A 20,116-nucleotide genomic window follows, 5' to 3' on the forward strand; every position below is an offset into this window, starting at 1 on the left:
GAACTGTAAACGAGCAGCGCCTCTAGTGGACATATGTAAGTTGTGTAAGTGAGTGGGTGATTTGATTTGTAGGTTTAGTGCTTATGTTAGTCTGGATAAAAATAACGTGCAACAAATTGAAACCCAGGATTATTCCTACTGTAAGGTTTTCATTTTCGTGCCCTATGCATATAATAAAATATGGGTAAAATATTAAGCACGCTGTTTTAAAGAAAAACGTGTAATATGTTATCGTTTTACTAGCCTTCTTGCTAACGTTTCCTAAAATGAAAAATAGGAAATTATTAAGAAATATTCTCAATGTTTCATTTCAAGCAAGAGTACAGATTCAATACATTATAAAATAAATGAGAAATAAAAGGTTGAAAAAACAAGAATAACAAAACAAACAAAAAACAAAAAGGAGAAAGAAATTAAGGAAGAGCGACATCATATCACAACTCCATGACGCTAGGTGGCAGTAGCACCTGCTTAGCGTCACAGAAACGTGACGTGGAGGAGACGCGTCGCGTAGCTTGTGTTTGTTATTGATCAATCGGCTTTGCTGTTTGATTAATTAAACCTTCATCAGTAAATGTCGTTATCAACGCCTAATATATAATTTCTCCAAGCCTAACGATGCCTCTGTGCAGCTGTTTATGAGCAGATTTTGGGCGTCCCCAGTGTTTTGAAGGGAAGGAGCGTGTTTTGAGCAGTTACAAGAGGTGAGAATATCTAACGTTACCCATGCAAACCATTTTAATCTGCAGCTAACATTACTGGTAGAACGAAGAATTATGTTTAACAAAAAAAGAGGAAGGATAACGTTAATACTGACACCAAATCGGCGAGAATACAATACAATCCGGTCATTTCAAAGCACAACCTTACTGTAGTGTCTCTGTATTCTGTACCAAACCATTAAAATGAATGATAGTCAGGAAGCGATTCGTGTGTATTAATATTATACTACTAGCTAAGTTAACTACATCTAAAGTAAGTTATGTGTGTAACCTATAGTTACCATAGCATGCTGTTTTTGAGTGTTGACTACGACTCATGCTGTAATTATGTGGTGGTTCAGGTTGAATATATAATGGGTTCATTTGGGAGCCGGTTCCAGTCGACCCCGCGGGGCCCAGAGGACACTGCGGAGAGGCAGTGCGCGGGAAACAGACACCGGTGCGAGTGCAGGAAGAGAAAACGCAGCTCGCGCTGTGAGTGTGACAGCGAGCCGGAAGAAGAGGACAGTCAGCTGGACACACCACGCAGGTGAGAACACCTGGATGTATCATGGATAACAGCAATAGTTAGATGTGTGAACGTTCTATCATCTTCCAGACAAAAGTGTGGTCTTTATCCTTACTCTTTTTGGGACTTAAACAGGAAGAAATTGAAAAGTACCTCCAAGTACATCTACCAGACGCTTTTCCTGAATGGAGAAAACAGCGACATCAAAATCTGTGCCCTTGGGCAGGAGTGGAAACTACACAAGATTTACCTGTGTCAGGTTGGTCCACCTGTTCAGTGTTATTGTATAAATAACATAACTCAGATTGAAAACATTTATTTTGACTGGTGTGTCTTTATTTTAATATACACTGTTTATTCCCTTGTCGTTGTACAGTCTGGATATTTCTCCAGCATGTTCAGTGGGTCCTGGAAAGAATCCAACATGATGGTTATCGAGCTGGAGATTCCGGATCAGAATATTGACACGGAGGGTACTTTGAAAATAAGATGTTCATATTGTCAGAATCCAATATCCAAAACATTCATTCATATTCTTTGCTTTCTCTGTAGCCTTGCAAGTGGTTTTTGGGTCACTTTACCGGGATGACGTTTTGATCAAACCGAGCCGGGTTGTTAATATTCTCGCTGCTGCTTGTATGCTTCAACTTGTAAGTACTGTATGTGTAATGTTACATTGAACTTGATTTTGGTAATGAAGCAAAACAGAATTTGTATATAAGTTTCTGCAATCCTAAATGACGTAGTTTTCTCTTTTGTTGTATTTGCCAGGATGGACTGATTCAGCAGTGCGGAGAAACCATGAAGGAGAATGTGAACGTCAAAACTGTGTGCAGCTATTATAACTCGGCCACCATGTATGGCTTGGACTCCGTCATGAAGAAGTTAGTTGTTTTGTTTTATAACTCTCTAACTTCATATATAAATATGTATATGTTATAATGATCGTTACATTCACGCTCTCTGTGAGTTACAGGTGTTTAGAGTGGCTCCTCAATAACCTCATGACTCATCAGAATGTGGACCTCATGAAGGAGCTCGGGTACGATCTCGTAATGTGCATCTATATCTGACCTCATTCAAAGGTTTAGTGTTGATATGTGTAAATTCAGTGGTTCTATATGTTGGTTCTAGGGTGGAAATTATGGAACAACTCATTCAGTCCTCTGATCTGTTTGTAATGCAAGTGGAGATGGACGTCTACACTGCACTGAAGAAGGTGAGTGACATCATACGGTAGCTCTTTTCCAAAACCTAGCGGGTTCCTGTGCCTAGCACTTTTCGTACATCAAAGAGCAGAGACAAATGTCATTTATAAATGTTTATAAATTTGAGCATATCTGATCTACAAACAATATTAGATTTTGGAACAAAGATGGAGAGCAGCAGAGCTGTATCTTATTTCTCTCCTGTAGTGGATGTTCTTACAACTTAACCCATCTTGGGACGGCCCTATTAAACAGCTTCTGCTTGATGCAGATGCCTGGCTTTGTAAAAGGAGAAGTGGTAAGTCTTGCATACACGTAAAAAACACATAAACAAATCCGTACCCTAACTCTCATTCTGATTAACAGAGTCTGGAGACGACGAGCCATTCTTGAACACAGATGACGGGATGACATTCGTCCCTGTTTTCAGACACATCCGTCTGCAGTACATCATCAATGACCTTGCCTCAGCCCGCATGCTGGAACGGGATAACATCGTGCCTCCTGGTATGACCCTTAAACGGAGCTGTTCTTGTTACAGCTTTTTCTAGCCAAAAGTTGCTCAGCAAAAGACAGGAAGGGGCTGTGTTTTTAAATGTTTTTAATGTGAAGGTGTGGGCAAACTTGCGTCAGACGGATTTGAGAAGAAAAGGGAATATATAACTGTGTTAAGATAACTTTGTTAATCAAACATACAACTTTGTACTTGTCTGTGGTGGGTTGGTCTGAAACTCGCACTATATTGGGTTTGTTGTGCTTCTCTTTTCTTCAGAGTGGCTGAACAATGTGTACAAACAGCAATGGTTTGCCATGCTGAGAACAGAACATGATAATGATAATGGGTAAGGCAACCATGTCATCACACCTGTACAGCTTAACATCAGCATATGCAAGTTTGTACTGAAATGGACAGGAACAGTTTTTTTAATAATATAAATATGCAATTGTTATAGGCCCCAAGAAGCCAACAAAGAAGAGTTTGAGCTGAACAGCATGCGCTGCGGCCGAAAACTGATCAAAGATGGAGACGTGAGTTTGACTCTAAAATACAGTAATGGCCGAAAGTGATGTCTGGTGGGGCATATTTGTGCAATATTTGCTTTTAATGCCCCCTCAGGTTAGACTAAAATATTAGAATGTGAAGTGTATGGGACAAAATAGGCAAAACGCCAAACATTGAAGGTGTTTTTTTTAATAAAAAAAAAGGCTACAGCTTGTTAGGGCATATGAGTTTTATTCTAATTTACAAAAAATGCATAGAAACACGAAAGCGCACATGAAATAACAATTTTAATATTTGTTGGTCCTCTGGTGTTGTATTGTTTTATAGTTGTTCTCTTAGGCCTTGGCTCAGTAAGCTTTGTTCGTGTGTTGGCAATGCTGCCTAAATTCAAAGCTGAACTTTGGTTTTACAACTATTTAACGGGGTCATATGGCGCGAATACGTGTTTTTCTGTGTGTTTGGTGTGTTACAAGTTTCCCATGCATGTATTAGACATGTAAAATTTCAAAAATTAAAGTGTCGGAACAAAATATGCATTCTATCTAAAAGTGAATGAAAAAAAAATTGCGATTTCTAACAAAGACTGACGTTTGCACATGCACTAGCAGACCTCCGTTACACTTCGATCGATCCGCATGTTTTTAACTGATAAAGTGAAGTTGACGCCATTGTTACTGTTTATTGTTAAAAGCCAAAGCTTATGAATACACGTGCACTGAGAGGGGGACCGACCAATCACAACAGCTTGAGGAGCGGAACTCGCTGATATGGTATGGGTGGGACATCTTCACACACATACTCTAAGCTGGTCACACGACAGACCTGGTCAGCTTTACCAATCAGAGCATTTCGGAAGGAGGGACTTTATATAGACTGGAAGAAATCCAGTCATTTTGTTAGAAGAGGGACAGCGGTGAACAATAGACTTGAAATATAAAGCGTTTTTTGAAATTAGAAACATGAACATCCATTGTTAAACACCCAGAAAACATAATCAAAGCCTCTAAAACAGCAAAGGCTGGGTCCTTTAAAGTTGGACATCACCTTTGGCCACAACTCAAGCTTTCCTGCGGCTCAGTGGTTAGAGTATGGCGTTTTTTTGGTTTTTCGTGGAGTATGGTTATTTTTGTTCTCTCCTACAGTACTGTTGGCGATGGACCGGGTTTAATTATGGTTTTGACCTGCTGGTGACCTACACTAACCGCTTCATTATATTTAAAAGAAACACACTCAGTCAGCCATGTGGGGGCGCTGTCAGCTTACAACCACGTCGACATCTTGCATACAGGTGAGCTGAACCTTGGTGTTAGGAGTCAGATCCGTGGGCGTGGCTTGTTGGTTTTGACTAAATCCTTGGTGTTTCGAGTCTTACAAAACCTTTACCCTAACCTAACTCTAACCATCTAAACTACCTATGATTGTTAAACTTGCCAGAAAACATGGTTGCGTGATGACGTCAGACTCGAAACACCAAGGATTTAGTGAGAGCCCTGAGCTGAACACAGTTATTTTTTCTATGTCAAATACAAATTACCTGCTTAATTTCTAGATAACAAAGTAATTCAATTATTATCAAAACACGTGTCATTGAAAACTGATGTAATATTTCATTTAATGTTTATTATTTCCATTTTTTTATATTAAATGTAAAACTATTTTCTATTTAGTATATTATATATACACCTTTAATGTTCAATTATAATTATATTCAATTTAAATACAGAAGGAACAAAGTAGCTTCAAACATGTTTTACTTCATTTCAGATTGCGTCTTGCATCATTTGACAACAGTGGAAAAGTAGTTTGCAGCCGCTCAACTGGCTACCAGCTTGTTACGCTTGAAAAGGACCAGGTATCTTATCATGAGGTCAGAGTAAAATAATTTACCTTAGAACTGCATAAAGTTTTGACCTTGCTTCTTGTTTTATAATCTCAGGAGTACGTGGTGATGAATCTGGACAGTCGGCTCTTGTCCTTTCCTCTGTATGTGTGCTGTAACTTCCTCTACACATCTCCAGCCAATGAGAGGAGAGGTGAAACATCAGAGCCACAAAGCAGCTCGCGCAGTGTGTCGTGACCTCACCTGACATCACCCCAGCAGTCCAGTCTACTGTTTTAGGTTTTATTTTTGGTTCACTTCTTTCTCATGTATATTTTTTATATTTCTTTCATTCATTTGTAAATAGTCAGGTGCCTTTTAAATAATTTGCTGTATTTCAATATCAAAGAGCCAAATCTTATCACAGGTGCTCTTTGTTGTGTCAGTTTCTTTCTGCCCATTTCATGGTTTGTATTTTGCCGGAAGTTATTTTATATGTACAAAGTTTTCATTTGTCATTTTTCTTGTATTTAGGCTGGTTGTTGATTTTTCAGGCATTCCCATTTTTTTTATCAAAAAGTACCATCATATGAATTTTGTACTGTTTAAAATAGTTTTGGTGCTAACTTCATACTGTATATGTTATTGTCATGTCAATGTATGCCGATGTACAAACATCAATGTTGATTTTGACCAGCAGGGCACTTTATGTGACCTCTACAGATGTCCAGTGTAACAGTACGGTTATTTATACACAGTGAGGTGTTTTTGGCTAAATGTAAAACCTTTTGGACCAAAGCAGCATCGGTTAGAAGTCTGTTCAAGTTCAATAAAACAACACTGACATGTACATTGTCTTTGACATATATAAAGGATGTACAGTCAGATGACTGTAACGTAAGGAATAATTGTAATTAATTGGGATAATGGTCAGTTACATTGTTTAGCTGTTAAAAAGGACAGAACTAGTTCAACATAAAATATATATTTATTAAATATTTAAATTGTAATAATGTCAAAACATATTGTGAGCATTTACTATTTTAATAAATAAATCTATAAAGCTTTATTGAAGCAATGACCAAGAGCAAATTAATTAAGACAAATAGAATAGAAGAATTGCATTATAATGCAGGATGCTGCAATTGACCAATCAGAATTAAGTATTCCACAACGCAGCATAATAAACATATGTTAATAACTTTAACAAATGGCAAGCTTACTTTGGACCACATTCTTTATTGTCTGTACAAAAACCACAAACAACATCAAGAGAGAAACAAACGCACGCCATTCACTCAAACTGAGGTGAAAGCCTTAAGTAACCTTCTCAAGGTCAAGCTCTTTCATTCAGTAAAGACATGAGTTCATTTCAACCATTTTGTATAGCCTTGCACCGCCATAACGGAATACAGCGTCGGCTTCTTCACTGAGGTATAGAGTTCAAGCTTTCCTTCAGTTTGTGGGTCATGCTGGGCAGCAGGTTCAGGTGGTCATCCACGCAGCTGCCGACACATTTGTCCATCAGCGCCCGCACAGCAGGCTCCTTTGCTCCCGAGTCGAACAGGTCCTTGGCCTTGTCATTACAGTGCATTGTACACCTTGTGAGGCGATCCTGTAGGCAAAAATAACTCGTTAGTGTGTTACATATGAAAATATTACAGATTGACCCGGTAAAAAAAGTTACCTGAAATTGTTCAAGCTCACTAGTGACCAGTCCTTGAGCTTTAGCCAATGGTGTATGACAGCTGTCTATACACTGATGCACCTGATTCATAGAGTAACCTGGATTCTCGCAGCATTCAGCACTGCAGCGAAACATGCGTCCCTAATAATATATAGAGAAATGATTGACATGAATGACATTTTTCACATATTAAAACAAATTGTGGTTAATAATTGTAATTAATAGATGGAAAGAAGAACTCTGATGCAAAGAAAGTATTATTGCCACACTTATATTCACAAATACTCAAGACATTTTAAACAATGTCCTGCAGTGTGACACTGAAACTTTATACATTCACATGTATTAATTTAGCAGATGCATTTTTAATTATTGCTTTTTTTGGTTTAACAATAAACATAGTACACAAAGTTATGTTTAATAACATCAATAATATGATGCAAGCTACATTATAATAATATAAAGATAGAACCTGGGTCAATGGTCAATGAACTGCAACGATGCCCCTGTAAAACACACTTGCACCTCAAAATGTGGTCATTTTTTAAGTTTTATGAGGAAAATAAAGATTACCTGCATTTTACGGATATGATCTCTTTCCAGACTCTGAACCATATCCTCCACTGCTTTCTGCACTCGAGTCTGCTGTAACTCTGCCATTTCTGATCGCAGATTAACTGCTTTTATCACTGATACAGCTTTTTATATCAACCGGCCACTCTACAAAATCATTACTAAAATCTTAATAATCACAGGTTGAATAAAAACAGAACTGTTTGATTTTTAACAGTAAGGTCACCTCCTACTGTCACTCCAGCACGCTACTTCCGCTCTTGCGTGCATCCCGTTTCCGGTTTTATGTTGCTGGGACGAATCTGCGGCTGCTGGATCGAGTGTTTGTTTACATGCAATAGGGTCTGATCAGAGTGTTTACTTCTACCTTTAACGAGGTATTTTTTTTTCATTTTAGCTAAACATTTGACAGCTGCACAATTTAAGCACGACGTGCATGACAAAAAAAAGTTTTATTAATGTGTTAGTAAAGTTAGTATAGCGTCGACCTTTGCCATACTTTGCGTTATAATTACTATTCGCGCTGATATGATTTAGGTTTTTAACGGTAACAGTTTATAACAATGCAAAATAAAAAATGGTCGAAACTGTGAATTTGATTTATTCGTGCTTGCCTTCGAACAACAGCGAAACTGATTTGAATATATATTGATGTAATGACTTGAACATGCTTGCGCATGGCAGGTGTAACTGAACTCAAGGGCGCGCCCTTTAGTAAAAAAATGGTATTTAATATACTGTAATATTTTTGTAATGCATTTTAGAGATTAAGCTAAATTATGTAAATCACGTGATTTCACATGCATATTATAGATGTATCACGAGTTAACATTAGTGATGACAAACGACAGCCCACTTCTTACAAAGTTCAATTCCTATTTGAGACGGCAAGTTATGAATAATGGGTATTAAGATGGGCACGGCTTAACAAATACTGTATGTTGCTCATATATTTGAGACACGTTCATAACTATTATTTTCTTAATTTACTTTTTTCAAACAGGTGTCAGTGTTTGTGAAATACTAAATTCCCAGTATGGCTTTGAGAGTCCTGTCTTGGAAAACTCTTTTATTTCTTGGCCTTTGTCATGTTGGACTCAGGGGTCTGGCCACTGCAGCAGATGAGAAAGATCCACCGAAGAAAATTGGTACGTCAAAGTTTGCATTAAGTCAAAGATAAAAAAGATTGATTCAGTTGGATAAATTCAACAACAAAATTATTTCATTATTTATTCACCTTGTGTTGCAAAATGTGTAACTCTTTCTGTCAGTGGAACACAAAAGAAGATATTTTGTGAAATGTCTCAGTAATTTGTTTTTACACAAAATGAAAGTCAATGGGGGACAATGTTGTTTGGTTACAAGTGTTCTTCAAAATATCTTCTTTTGTGTTGTGCAAAAGAAAGAAACTAGTACAGTTTTGACATGCCATGAGGGTGAATATGAATTTTCTTTTCCTCAATGCATGTTTTTTTATTTGCTTATTTAAAACACTATCAAAACTATCTATTTCAATGAAAAAAGTAAAAAAGTTAGAGTAACAGTATCGGAATCAGCCAACAAAAAATCTGTATTGGCCAAAAAACCCTAGTGCATATTTTTTTACAAAATGTCTTTTTGTCCTACAGCAATAATTGGGGGAGGTATTGGAGGCTCGGCGGCTGCGTATTTCCTGAGACAAGAATTTGGTCCATCGGTAAAGATCGAAGTGTTTGAGTCGGACACCGTAGGAGGTCGTCTAGCCACTGAGAACATCGGAGGACACGATTACGAGTCTGGAGGAAGCATTATTCACCCGCTCAACCTGCACATGAAGCACTTTGTGGACAGACTCGGTTAGCATTCAGTTCCCTTCTTTTAAGCTTTTCTTCGAAATGCTCAACTGGATTCCTCTGATTGAATCTTGAAGAGCTTTTGACTGTTCTTATCCATTCACTAGGACTGTCTCCACAACCTGATATGCCTTCCAAACTGGCAATATTCGACGGAAAGGAACTGATCTATGAAGAAAGTGACTGGTACATAGTGAATTTCATACGCATGGTGTGGAGATATGGATTGAACTTCATTCGGATGCCTATGTGGATGGAGGGCGTTCTGGAGAAGTTTATGAGGTCAGTGATGTTTTTTTATTTTACAGTAATGACTTACAGCTCATCTAAGCCCATTTCGTTGTTCTCTGTAGGATATATCAGTACCAGCAGTTTGGCTACTCCTTCTCTAGTATGGAGAAACTTTTGCACGCTATGGGTGGAGAAGATTACGTCGCTCTGGTCAATCGGACATTGGAGGAGACCATGCTGGCTGAAGGATTCTCGCAGGTCTTTCTCAATGATATCGTAATGCCCATCACGCGATTTAACTACGGCCAGACTGTCCGACTCCATGGATTTGTTGGTATGACTTCATTATGAAGGACATTGCTGTATTCATAACAAATATTATTATATGATATGATATTATATATAATATAAAAATATTTTATGACACGTATCCCAAGTATTTTGTAAATATGGTGTACATCTCTCGCAGGAGCCGTAGCGATATCATCAATGGACCCAGGGTTGTGGGCAGTGGACGGAGGAAACAAAAAGGTTTGTTCCGGGCTTCTGTACCACAGCAAAGCTGAACCAGTACAAGCACGGGTGACATCCATTTCTATGAAGACGAGACCATCCAAATCCGGTATAGTCATTTAATAAACAGTATTGTAAAAGTAAGGATGTGCTTTTGAGTTCTAGCTCTTTATGTGTTTGGGCAATTCAAGAGTTATGGATGTGACATTTTTAGTTAAAACATGAAATATGAACTCTCAGAAAATGTGTTTATAACCTTTTTCACAAGCCTGTGATGACGCGTTCAACGGTCAATCGTAAATCCTCCAAAAGTTTTTATTTATTTATTTATTTTTTAAATGTACAGAATGTACGTTTATAACACTATACTTTGTATTATATTACCATTGCATCGAATTACAAAAAAACAGTTAACGCTAATGCGAGGGTGTTTCTTATACAGCTTCTATGGAAGTCACTGTAAATTTGACATCATGCTCTCTTTTGACTGCCGTTATCAGACTCTCTCTGTTTTTTTCATTTTGTTGAAAGTAGTAAAAACACTGTCGTTGAGTTTTTCTTTTGCTATTTGAGCAAATGAGAACGCAAAAAAACATATTTGTGGTAGTCTCCCATTCACCGCTATAGAAGTTTACCCAACTTTGACGACTTCTGCTGCTGAGAAACCCGTAAACGTGAAAAAAGTCTGTATATTAAACCATCTTTTTATATTGTACTAAACCCTGATAATAGAATTCAGACAGCAGAAAAATATCAGTCTATACACTCGTTTTCTATTTTAAAAGAGGGAAAAATGAATAGGTTATGGATGTGAGAAAAAAGATGCACGATATGAGAGACAACATACTTTGCAGGATTTCTATGAATTAAAATGCACAAACCAAAAGCAATAATACCCAACAAATGGAGAAGAGATGACTCTCTATACACCACAGAATTATTTTCATTTTCATGTGCCCATTTATGAGGAATATGGACCGTTATGGATGTGACAATTCTGTTACGGATGTGACAATTAACTTGCCTAACTATGGAAAACTATACTTTAAAAACACACACACACAAAAATGAGAGACTTCACGTAGGAATTTAAGCAGTATAATAAAAACGTGATTTTTTTCATCTTTAGGTTGACATTTGCATGGAATTGTCCGGTTGAACTTGTTAAATACATGTCGTCACAATTGTATTCATGCTTCTTATTGTTGCCTTTAAGGTTCATCTGCAAACTTTTACGAAGTGAATTACGTCAGCGAATCTGGTGCCGCCCAGTCCACGTACGCCATAGTTATAGTTGCGACCCCCCTCCACCAGGGCTTATCCGACATCAACTTCTCCGGCTTTTCCCCGCCCATTCCGTCCCATTTCCCCGGCCAGTTCCACATAATGGTGACCACGCTGGTCCATGGCGTGCTCAACGTGTCCTGTCTGGGCGTCACGTACAAGCCCGAAGACTTCGTCGTTTCTGATATTTTCACAACGGATAACAAAGCCTCCGTCATCCAGAGCTTGCACTCTATAGACCCGGTTCAGATTCCCAAGGGCTACTCCCGCCCTCCGGCCAGCCAGAAAAAAGTCTGGAAGATTTTCTCCTCCGTTTCAGTGTCTCAGGAGGAACTGAAGAAAGTGTTCCTCTCCTGGGACTCTGTGGTGGAGAAGCGCTGGCTCGCGTACCCCTCCTACACCCCGCCGCAGCGCGGAACCCCTCCGTTCATCCTACACAACCACCTGTACTATCTCAACGCTGTGGAGCGGGCGGCCAGCACCATGGAGATGAGCGCCGTCTCCGCCCGGAATCTGGCCCTGCTCGCTCATCACCGCTGGTATCAGCAGACGGACAAAATCGACCAAGAGGATTTGCACATCAAGCTTAGAAGTGAACTTTGAAGCATGTAGTAAATGTGAAATGATTTATAGCAAAAAGGAGATTTATGTGAGGCAGATTTGTGTTGTATAATGGGGAGGGCTATAAGCTCGTGGATTTGTCAGCATTTTTGTACTAATTTATACAGATACTGATGAGTTTTTACTGTCACTAAAAGGCCTTTTTTTGTAATTTGTTAATTTACTCCATGATCCGACAAGGAAAAGCTCATGGTTGGAATAATTTTTGACTTTTGATTTATGACTTGAGTGTTTAAAAGTTAAAAGTCACTTATGGTTAAAGTCACCATAGGCTTTCACAGGTGAAAGTCTGTCAAAGGAAAATGAAAATTCTCTCATGATTTACTCGCCCGCATGACGTCTCAGATGTGTTCGACTTCCTGTCTTCCAACGCAGTCACAAGACTCGCAAGTTCAAATTATATTTCAAGATTGATGTTTCTCCATCAGTGCTCAGTTGTGTTTGTTTTGGTTTTAGTTTTGCTAAATAAGCTGAAAATATGAATCTTTTTCTCTCACAAACATACCATTTCACTTGATAAACTGATTATTTAATAACCAACTGGAGTCATTTGGATTTATAATGTATGTGCTTTTTGGAGCGGCATTATTTTGAGTACCACATAAAGATAACATGACAGTATTATAATATAACACTATATTTGTGTGTTCAATTGAAGAAAAGAAGTAATATACTGTAGTACATATGGGATGGCAGAAGGTCAATTATGAGAGGGTAAAATATTCCTTTAAGTAAAAAGATTTGCTAACACTTAACAATAAGGTTATTGGTTAAAAGTAAACGCATTAGCTAGCATTTTAACAATTTAGTTTTTTCAGCCTTTAATAATCAGTTATTCATGTTCGTTCATGGTGCATTAACTAATAAAAAACGTTACAGCGTTTGATTTAAAAAAAATATTAATAAATGCTGAAATGAATATGAACTAATGTTAATAAATGTTTTAGAAGTATGTTCACTGTTAGTTCATGTTAGCTAATGCATCAACTAATTGTTAACAAATACAACCTTATTGTGAAGTGTTACCAAAAAATGTTTTACCTTATATCCTTCTGTGTGTATCGTACAAGACAAAAGCCAATAAAGAAGCAAGCATGATAGTTATCATTACCATCACAGAAGTTCTGTTAGTATATTCGGCCATATAATAATTCTATGAGTGTCATTAAAAGTTTGGTACTGTGATTAGCTGTGACCAGCTTTAATTTACACCTATGAAACAAGACAACAGATGTGATGAGTATGTTTACACACAATGTTTACAATTTCTTTCGAATTTACATTTAATATTTTATTATTTTTTGTTGCCTTAAAGAGCCCTCAACACCGTTTGTAAATTATGAAGGAGCTTGAATGACAGGAAAAGACATACTACTACTGATGGACAATCTTCTATTGTCCATGCAAATTGCACTTATTTTTTTACCTTCACGTTTTAAATTTGAACAAGAATGTTAACAGTTTTTAAATAACAAATGGATGGATTTTATATTCGTAGGAGTTTGGTCGTGTTGGCGGTTCAAATAATATCTTGTTTGCGAAATGTGTTTTAAAGCACCTTGAATCTCAATGTTATAATACAGTGTGATTGTACTGTACTTATCCAAAGTGTTTGACTTGGTTTGATTTTCTGGTAACGTTCCACATGAGTGTATACACTGTCTTTATTATTTAAATGTGATATTGAACTTTTAAAAGTGCAACTGATAAATAAATATCAATGTCAATAAACATTATTTTCCGTTACTATAAAGCTATTTTCCTGATGGATTTGCTAACATAACTGTAATACTTCAAAGCGCAATTTAATTCACTTTTAAAATGTACATTTACAAGTTAAGGGCTTCTCGTGGTGTTAGGAAAAAAATCGAATTTACCTGATTTGTTTATATAATGATGGGTGGTCATCTATTAGTAGCTACTCTGTCAGAGATTATCATAAGGAGAAACAAAATATCCCAAATTTATTTTTATAATGATAAACAAAAGAGGAACACAACATCTCACAACTCACAAACAGTAAAATTCTTTTCATTTTTCCTTCTCTACAACCAAAACCTGTCAAGTATCAACTGATTATCTCTGATATCCATTTGCCAGAATGAATTGCTAGCGTTTGGTTATAAATCAAAATTTGTGTCCAGATTCATTTTCGTAAGTGCTGTTCCCGTCCAACAGCACCTCTGTCGTCTCAGGGGTCGTCTTCTCTGTTGCGCTCTGAGCTTGTGTCTTGGCTAAACTTCCGTAAATAGCCATGGCCTGTAAAGATTTGACCGAAATGAGTCACAGAATTAAACCACTGACATTAAGATACAACATTTTGAGAATGATTGTCATTATTGAACTCAAGTCAGACCTGAGTGACCATGCTGCTGACATCTCCTGTATTCGAGGGCAGAAGGATTGTGTTGGACTCCTTGGCCAGGTTGGAGAAAGCGGACACGTACTGTTCAGCCACAGTAAAAGATGCTGCGGCGTTTCCATTCTGTACAGAAAGTTATATGTTAATAAGATTCCTTAGTATTGTGAAACGGCCTGAATCTTGCTATTTTTGACTCCGTGTACAACCGTATTTATTCACACGTGCGAATTTGCATACTATGAATACGTTTATGATCTACCTTCTGAGTGATCGCTTCAGACAGCATTCTGATGGCTTTGGCTTTTGCTTCAGCTTTGGCAAAAACAGCATTTGCTTCACCTGTATTGAACATTAAAGATTATACATAATTATACATATGGCACGAATACGTGTTTTTCTGTGTCTTTGGTGTGTTATAAGTTGCCCATGCATGTATTAGACACGTAAAATTGCCAAATTTAAAGTGTCGGCACAAAAGATGCATTCTATCTAAAAGCGAATGCTCACCCAGACCTGCCTGAAACGCCTCGTGTAACCACACCCTCACAAATCTACATCAGTTCGTGGTCTGATTTGACTAAGACCGCCCAAATGTATATGCAAGTATAGCTTTCCTGTAGCTCAGTGGTAAGAGCATGGTGTTAACCATGCCAAGGTCGTGGGTTCGATCCCAGGGGATTGCACATACTTAGAAACAAATGTATAGGATAATGCAATGTAAGTTGCTTTGGATAAAAACGTCTGCCAAATGCGTAAATGTAAGTAAGTTTGGCGTACCTGTCAGTACAATTGCTTTGGAACCTGGTGTTCCAAATATGGTAAGAGGCGTTACATTTCCGTCACACGCTTGCAGTATTCGACCAATCACTATGCACTGGTTAACTGGCCAATCATAGCACACCTCGCTTTTCAAAGCGTTTCAGAGAGGCGGGGCAAAGAGGAGATACAAACATGCACGGTATGTGGAAAATACAGCGTTTTTGAACCTTAAATCGTGTATACACATTGCATTACATTTAAAACAAACGATAATATTTGTTTTAGCCGTGTCATATGACCCCTTTAACACACTTAAATGTTTACTCTGTATGGTGTTTTATTTTAATTTTTAAAAACACTTTTTGGATTTTCAGTTGACTTTAATGCTAAACAACATATTCTGATCTACTAATGTTATTCTTTTGGCCAGATCTTAAAAATAAACCCACCAGCTGCTTTGTTAATCTGTTCAGTCTTCTCTCCCTCCGACGCCAGAATCTGAGCTTGTTTACGACCCTCCGCCACATTAATGGCCGCTTCCCTGGTTCCTTCTGACTCCAGAACAGTGGCTCTCTTTTTCCTCTCTGCCTCAACCTGAAATGTAATGCACAGCAAATCATATCAGTCATATGATTAATGTGTGATAAAAATGATGCCGGTTTACGAGAATTATTTTCTGACCTGCATTTGCATAGACTCTTTGACCCGAGGGGGGACGTGAATGTCTTTGATCTCATATCGAAGACATCGAATGCCCCAGTCATCTGACGCCTGGTTTATAGAATGGACCATATTGGAATTCAACGACTCTCGCTCCTGTTGGGAGATGATGAAACGAAATTTATGTTTGCTGAGAGAGATATAGTTGAGAGAGATATAGTACGAGACAAAACAGTTTTAGGACAAACTATTTTAGTATTAGACTCAGTTCATACCCTAAACACTTTGTCAAGGGTGAGTTTTCCTAACTCTGATCTCATGGTTGTCTGTGCCAGCTGAGTGACGGCATATTCGGGGTCTTCCACTCCATAGCTGGCCTTTAGAAGAAAATAAACACATTTTAGAAAACAAGGTCTACAAAAACATTGAGTTACTGAATACCTTTATAACTTACCTTAAAAGGGTCAAGTATCCTGAGATACAGAACTCCATCTATCTGTAGTGTCACATTGTCTAAAGGCAACACGTATCAGATTCATTTCAATAATCCATTTAATTATAGTAAAAGAGAAGTGAAACAGATGCCAACATCTGTTACCTACCAAGGGAAACAGCAGACTGTTCTGGCACATCGATCACTATCTCTTTGAGGCTTTGAACATATTTAACTCTGTCCAGGATTGGGATTAAGAAGTTAAGACCCTGCAGAAGTTAAAACAATGTTACAGGCTGGAAATGCAAGTGATAAACAAATTGAAACCATTTTGGGATCGAGGAACTCACTGGTTCCAGAATTCGGTGGAAGCGACCCATTCTCTCCACCACCCAAGCTTCCTGCTGGGGTACGAACAGAATCACTGTGTTCATTGGGAGGCTGGAAGCCCATCGCTGCTGGGCTCTAGTGCCCCACAGCACCGGCACAGTTTGTCGTGAATGCTGTGTGCAGAAGAGACAGAATACTATGAGATATTACAACATATACAGTACATTAAAGTACAATGAAAGGGATAATGTACAGTAAATGAGAGAGGCCATTCCACATGACTTACATGATTCTTATATAAATATACTTTTAATAATTTTGGTGAATGAAAAAAATCTGTTTTTACTATTTAAAGGCAGTTAATTCATAATGTAAATTCAAAAGTACATACTGACAAAATGTTCAAATAGTACTTTTTTAACATTGTCGATTTAAATTCATGTCTGTATTATCATAGTTCATATTGAGAACAATCTTACAACAGCATTTCCAAATTTCTACACTCGTGAAATTGTCAATTGTCAAATATCCAACCACAAAATGTAAAATTATATATATATATATATAATAAATCGATATAAAACAACATTTGTTCTTTGCTGTCCAGACACTAAAATTAGACATTTTTAAGACAGTAAATTAAGTGATATTCATGTAGTAAATTAGTTTCTATACACTCAGTAGTGTTTGACAGTAGTCTGATGTAACACAGGTAGCTGATGTTGCAATGATCAGACATCTAAGTGAATTGTTGATATTAAAATGAAATGTATCTCTAAAACGTACAAATAATAAAAATCAAATGTATATAATTGTATTGAAAATCTTTCTGATTTCAAGAGAAGCTTAAGCACATGACAGGCAGAATGTAAAATTCAGTTCAAGTGTCAAACACAGAAGAGACATTTATTACAGTTAAGTTACACAAATGTGTTACCTTTAAAAGTCCGCTCCCTGCCCGGCACACCACTGTCCTGAGCATGTTTTACCTTTATAATAGCCGTTGCAGAGATCGTTTTCAAGAAACGAATGAACTCTTTACAGGCTTCTCCTACAAACGTGACCCTTTTGCAGCTGCGGAAATCAAAGTTACACCATCACACGCGTGCGTCAATGAAACACATCCGGGCGTTTCAGGGAAACCGATGCTGTAAATGTGACGTTCCGGGCAACACGCAGTAGAAAATGCGCATAAATTAGATTTTTTAAAATTAGACTGATCACTCAAATTATATTGTACATGCCAGTGAGTTAAAGTATCTGAATGAAAACGTAATCAGGGTTGAGTTTTTTTATTGTTTCATTTTTTTGACCATAGCAGCGTTATGATTAATTCAACCACTAGATGGCGATATCGAAAAAATTAACTTAGTTGTTGAATATAGAAATTATAAACATTTTTATTATGTTGTCTTATTTCGGGAAAAGACATGTGATAACATTCATCAACAGACAAAAATAGACAATTGTTTAAGCATAAAAGGGAACTCTACCTGTCCTGTTCATTGAGCTACCGTTGATGTTTTTTCTTATCATCAGTATCCACAATGATGCCCCTTTTACAGACTATTCAACGTATTAAGTATTAAGTTCATTAACCTTAAAAAGATATGTGGTGTTAAATGCTGCTCAGCAAACCCAAAATGCCAACTTCTTAATGTTATAAATGACGATAGGCTACTGATCAAAGTGGGTTCTTATGCTCTTTTAGAGAAATCATGTAAACTGTAACAAGCTAAATAAAACGTTCACATGATTAATTATGTTGTTATATTTAGGAGGTTGATTTGGTCACTAAAAGTCTATTTAAAACTAAAAGTGAAATGTTTTTGCTGTTTAAGAAGTCCTCTAACAAACCGGTGAAAAGAAAATATAATTTATCTCAGTTTTGTCTTGCACTTCTGTGAACTTATCAGCGTTACACCTGTTCCTTTTCTCTGTTTACCCAGCCATAGACCACACCCATTATCTCTTCCATTGGTCAACAGTCCAGCACATCCCGCCTTCTTGGTCAGTGGCAAATTTGACGTAATTAAATGCCCTGCTAAACCACGCCCCTCATGCGGTGAGTTTTTACACATCCAGTTTAATGATGGCGATGGGACATTTGAAATCAGGACGCGTCACCTGTGGTAAAGTCTTCAGTTACTTCATCGACCCTCAGTAGTGCGCTAACGCGGAGTGAACTAACTTGTGACAACGTTTGAAATGTCACCGGACAGGACGCTTCACAGCTGAGATCCATATGAACACAGGATTTAACCAAGAGGAAAAACTTAGGTTGCCATGTCTCTCCTTTGCGTGAGGGGTACGTGCCACGTTAAAATATGTTTTATGACTCAAAAACTGTGTTTGCACCTGTCAGCTTGCAGTGATTTGACGTTGTTTCTTAAAAAAGTTAGACGGCCGTTCTTTAGTTACAAATAGTTTGTTAAACTGTTGGTTTTAAGTGTTTTTTTATGTCGTGCATAATTAGAAAAGCAAGAACTTAGAGGTTTAAATATTATAATATGACTGTTCTGGAGTGAACCAGCTGTTTGTCGTCATGATGTAATGCCGCTCTACAGCTCAAACAACCAGACGTTATAAACCTAAAGTTAAAGGAAAAAAACAACAGGCTTAATGAAGAGAAAACAACGTATGCAAACTGCAAAAAAAGAAAAATAATTCATTTGATTAATGAAAATACCTGAAAGATTTGGCATGCAGTTGGTTGAAATACAAATTTGTGATTACTGCTAATCTGTATCCTTGTAGTTTTATACAACAATATATAGCATACTGTATTTTAAAATATATTAGTTATAAAACGATCATTTAGCCAGACTGGGAAATTAAGACTTTGACTGTCTTATTTTCTTAATACTGTGCCTGTTTGGCATATTAAAAATGGTAGTTTTCCCCTTCTGTCAGTTTTTCGGTCAAAAGCTTTCTAATATTTTTTAGTGATTTAGTATTATTGAATATTGAATTAAGTAGTGAAGTGTTTTTGTAATTCTGTATGTTTTTTATTTATGTCTCACTTGCTATTGGCAAACTGCATTATATAATATGTGTATTATATTTTTATAGATTGAAAATATAATGGTCATCGGCCGTTTTACTCTCTAGATATAAGTATTGGTATAAGCCACTGAGAAAAACAGATTTTCTCACCACAATATAATATATAATAAAAGATAAATATTTTTAATTAAAAATATATCATTTTTATATAGCTTTATTATAGTATTTAATAGAATTTAATTAGATGTCGTGTTGTTATAATATGATATTTAGTCATATTTAAGGCAGTATTTTGTAAATGCTGCCAGCTGATCAGGACCTGTTGAGGGAAAGCAGATCAAAGGAGTCTCATCTCTCCTCATGCAGCTTCACAGGCCTTTTATCTTTGGTCACTGGCAGGTCGTTCTAATCTATACATTCAATCTACTCTAGTGGCAATGTCTGCTTTGCTTTTTGCTGTCTGAGGTGAAAGATGCTTAATGTCCATACCATATTGCTTGAAGGCTGAGCATGGTTTGTGGGTCAGTACTTTTTTACTAGTTACTAGTTTTTATTACTATATTAC

At 37.2% G+C, this 20,116-nt stretch overlaps 5 protein-coding genes across 6 annotated transcripts in view; 3 read left to right on the plus strand and 2 right to left on the minus strand.

Annotated features, from left to right (window-relative positions):
• Window positions 1-68: 68 nt before the first annotated feature.
• gmcl1 (germ cell-less, spermatogenesis associated) lies at window positions 69-6,228 on the plus strand. The gene is made up of 15 exons (XM_057320318.1): window positions 69-704; window positions 1,064-1,251; window positions 1,366-1,489; window positions 1,607-1,703; window positions 1,783-1,880; window positions 2,002-2,114; window positions 2,207-2,272; window positions 2,365-2,449; window positions 2,646-2,736; window positions 2,805-2,945; window positions 3,211-3,280; window positions 3,392-3,467; window positions 4,584-4,729; window positions 5,206-5,293; window positions 5,378-6,228. The coding sequence occupies exons 2-15, from the start codon at window positions 1,076-1,078 to the stop codon at window positions 5,516-5,518; spliced, it is 1,512 nt and encodes a 503-aa protein (XP_057176301.1). The 5' UTR covers window positions 69-704; window positions 1,064-1,075; the 3' UTR covers window positions 5,519-6,228.
• A 113-nt stretch (window positions 6,229-6,341) lies between these two features.
• Window positions 6,342-7,629, minus strand: fam136a (family with sequence similarity 136 member A). The gene is made up of 3 exons (XM_057320323.1): window positions 7,521-7,629; window positions 6,948-7,088; window positions 6,342-6,875 (listed from the first exon to the last, which is right to left on the minus strand). The coding sequence occupies exons 1-3, from the start codon at window positions 7,605-7,607 to the stop codon at window positions 6,687-6,689; spliced, it is 417 nt and encodes a 138-aa protein (XP_057176306.1). The 5' UTR covers window positions 7,608-7,629; the 3' UTR covers window positions 6,342-6,686.
• A 164-nt stretch (window positions 7,630-7,793) lies between these two features.
• Window positions 7,794-13,747, plus strand: pcyox1 (prenylcysteine oxidase 1). The gene is made up of 7 exons (XM_057320317.1): window positions 7,794-7,897; window positions 8,524-8,668; window positions 9,149-9,355; window positions 9,460-9,634; window positions 9,706-9,917; window positions 10,053-10,205; window positions 11,313-13,747. Exons 2-7 carry the CDS (start codon window positions 8,557-8,559, stop codon window positions 11,981-11,983), a joined length of 1,530 nt encoding a protein of 509 aa, XP_057176300.1. The 5' UTR covers window positions 7,794-7,897; window positions 8,524-8,556; the 3' UTR covers window positions 11,984-13,747.
• Window positions 13,748-13,940: 193 nt separating this feature from the next.
• Window positions 13,941-17,665, minus strand: stoml2 (stomatin (EPB72)-like 2). The gene is made up of 10 exons (XM_057320320.1): window positions 17,483-17,665; window positions 16,566-16,718; window positions 16,385-16,484; window positions 16,237-16,295; window positions 16,058-16,159; window positions 15,804-15,938; window positions 15,572-15,716; window positions 14,623-14,702; window positions 14,358-14,486; window positions 13,941-14,260 (listed from the first exon to the last, which is right to left on the minus strand). Exons 1-10 carry the CDS (start codon window positions 17,525-17,527, stop codon window positions 14,129-14,131), a joined length of 1,080 nt encoding a protein of 359 aa, XP_057176303.1. The 5' UTR covers window positions 17,528-17,665; the 3' UTR covers window positions 13,941-14,128.
• A 980-nt stretch (window positions 17,666-18,645) lies between these two features.
• The window catches only part of unc13bb (unc-13 homolog Bb (C. elegans)), a 75,480-nt gene continuing 74,009 nt past the window's right edge, over window positions 18,646-20,116 (plus strand). For both annotated transcript variants that reach the window (XM_057321364.1, XM_057321365.1), the window contains exon 1: window positions 18,646-18,853. In XM_057321364.1, the coding sequence (XP_057177347.1) occupies window positions 18,832-18,853 (22 nt within the window). In that variant the 5' untranslated portion in view covers window positions 18,646-18,831. The remainder of the gene's footprint in view (window positions 18,854-20,116) is intronic.

The sequence above is a fragment of the Triplophysa rosa genome, linkage group LG22, assembly GCF_024868665.1.
Source record: "Triplophysa rosa linkage group LG22, Trosa_1v2, whole genome shotgun sequence".
Classification (NCBI taxonomy): domain Eukaryota; kingdom Metazoa; phylum Chordata; class Actinopteri; order Cypriniformes; family Nemacheilidae; genus Triplophysa; species Triplophysa rosa.

Coding starts and splice junctions, on each gene's coding strand:
- gmcl1 (XM_057320318.1), top strand. CDS start 1,076: ATGGGTTCATTTGGGAGCCGGTTCCAGTCGACCCCGCGGGGCCCAGAG. Junction 1,252..1,365: donor CAGCTGGACACACCACGCAG/GTGAGAACACCT, acceptor GGACTTAAACAG/GAAGAAATTGAAAAGTACCT. Junction 2,737..2,804: donor GCTTTGTAAAAGGAGAAGTG/GTAAGTCTTGCA, acceptor TCTGATTAACAG/AGTCTGGAGACGACGAGCCA.
- fam136a (XM_057320323.1), bottom strand. CDS start 7,607: ATGGCAGAGTTACAGCAGACTCGAGTGCAGAAAGCAGTGGAGGATATG. Junction 7,089..7,520: donor ATCATATCCGTAAAATGCAG/GTAATCTTTATT, acceptor ATATATTATTAG/GGACGCATGTTTCGCTGCAG. Junction 6,876..6,947: donor GTGAGCTTGAACAATTTCAG/GTAACTTTTTTT, acceptor TTTTGCCTACAG/GATCGCCTCACAAGGTGTAC.
- pcyox1 (XM_057320317.1), top strand. CDS start 8,557: ATGGCTTTGAGAGTCCTGTCTTGGAAAACTCTTTTATTTCTTGGCCTT. Junction 9,635..9,705: donor GTTCTGGAGAAGTTTATGAG/GTCAGTGATGTT, acceptor TGTTCTCTGTAG/GATATATCAGTACCAGCAGT. Junction 9,918..10,052: donor CCGACTCCATGGATTTGTTG/GTATGACTTCAT, acceptor CATCTCTCGCAG/GAGCCGTAGCGATATCATCA.
- stoml2 (XM_057320320.1), bottom strand. CDS start 17,527: ATGCTCAGGACAGTGGTGTGCCGGGCAGGGAGCGGACTTTTAAAG. Junction 15,939..16,057: donor CCCTTGACAAAGTGTTTAGG/GTATGAACTGAG, acceptor ATCTCCCAACAG/GAGCGAGAGTCGTTGAATTC. Junction 15,717..15,803: donor AAGAGTCTATGCAAATGCAG/GTCAGAAAATAA, acceptor ATTACATTTCAG/GTTGAGGCAGAGAGGAAAAA.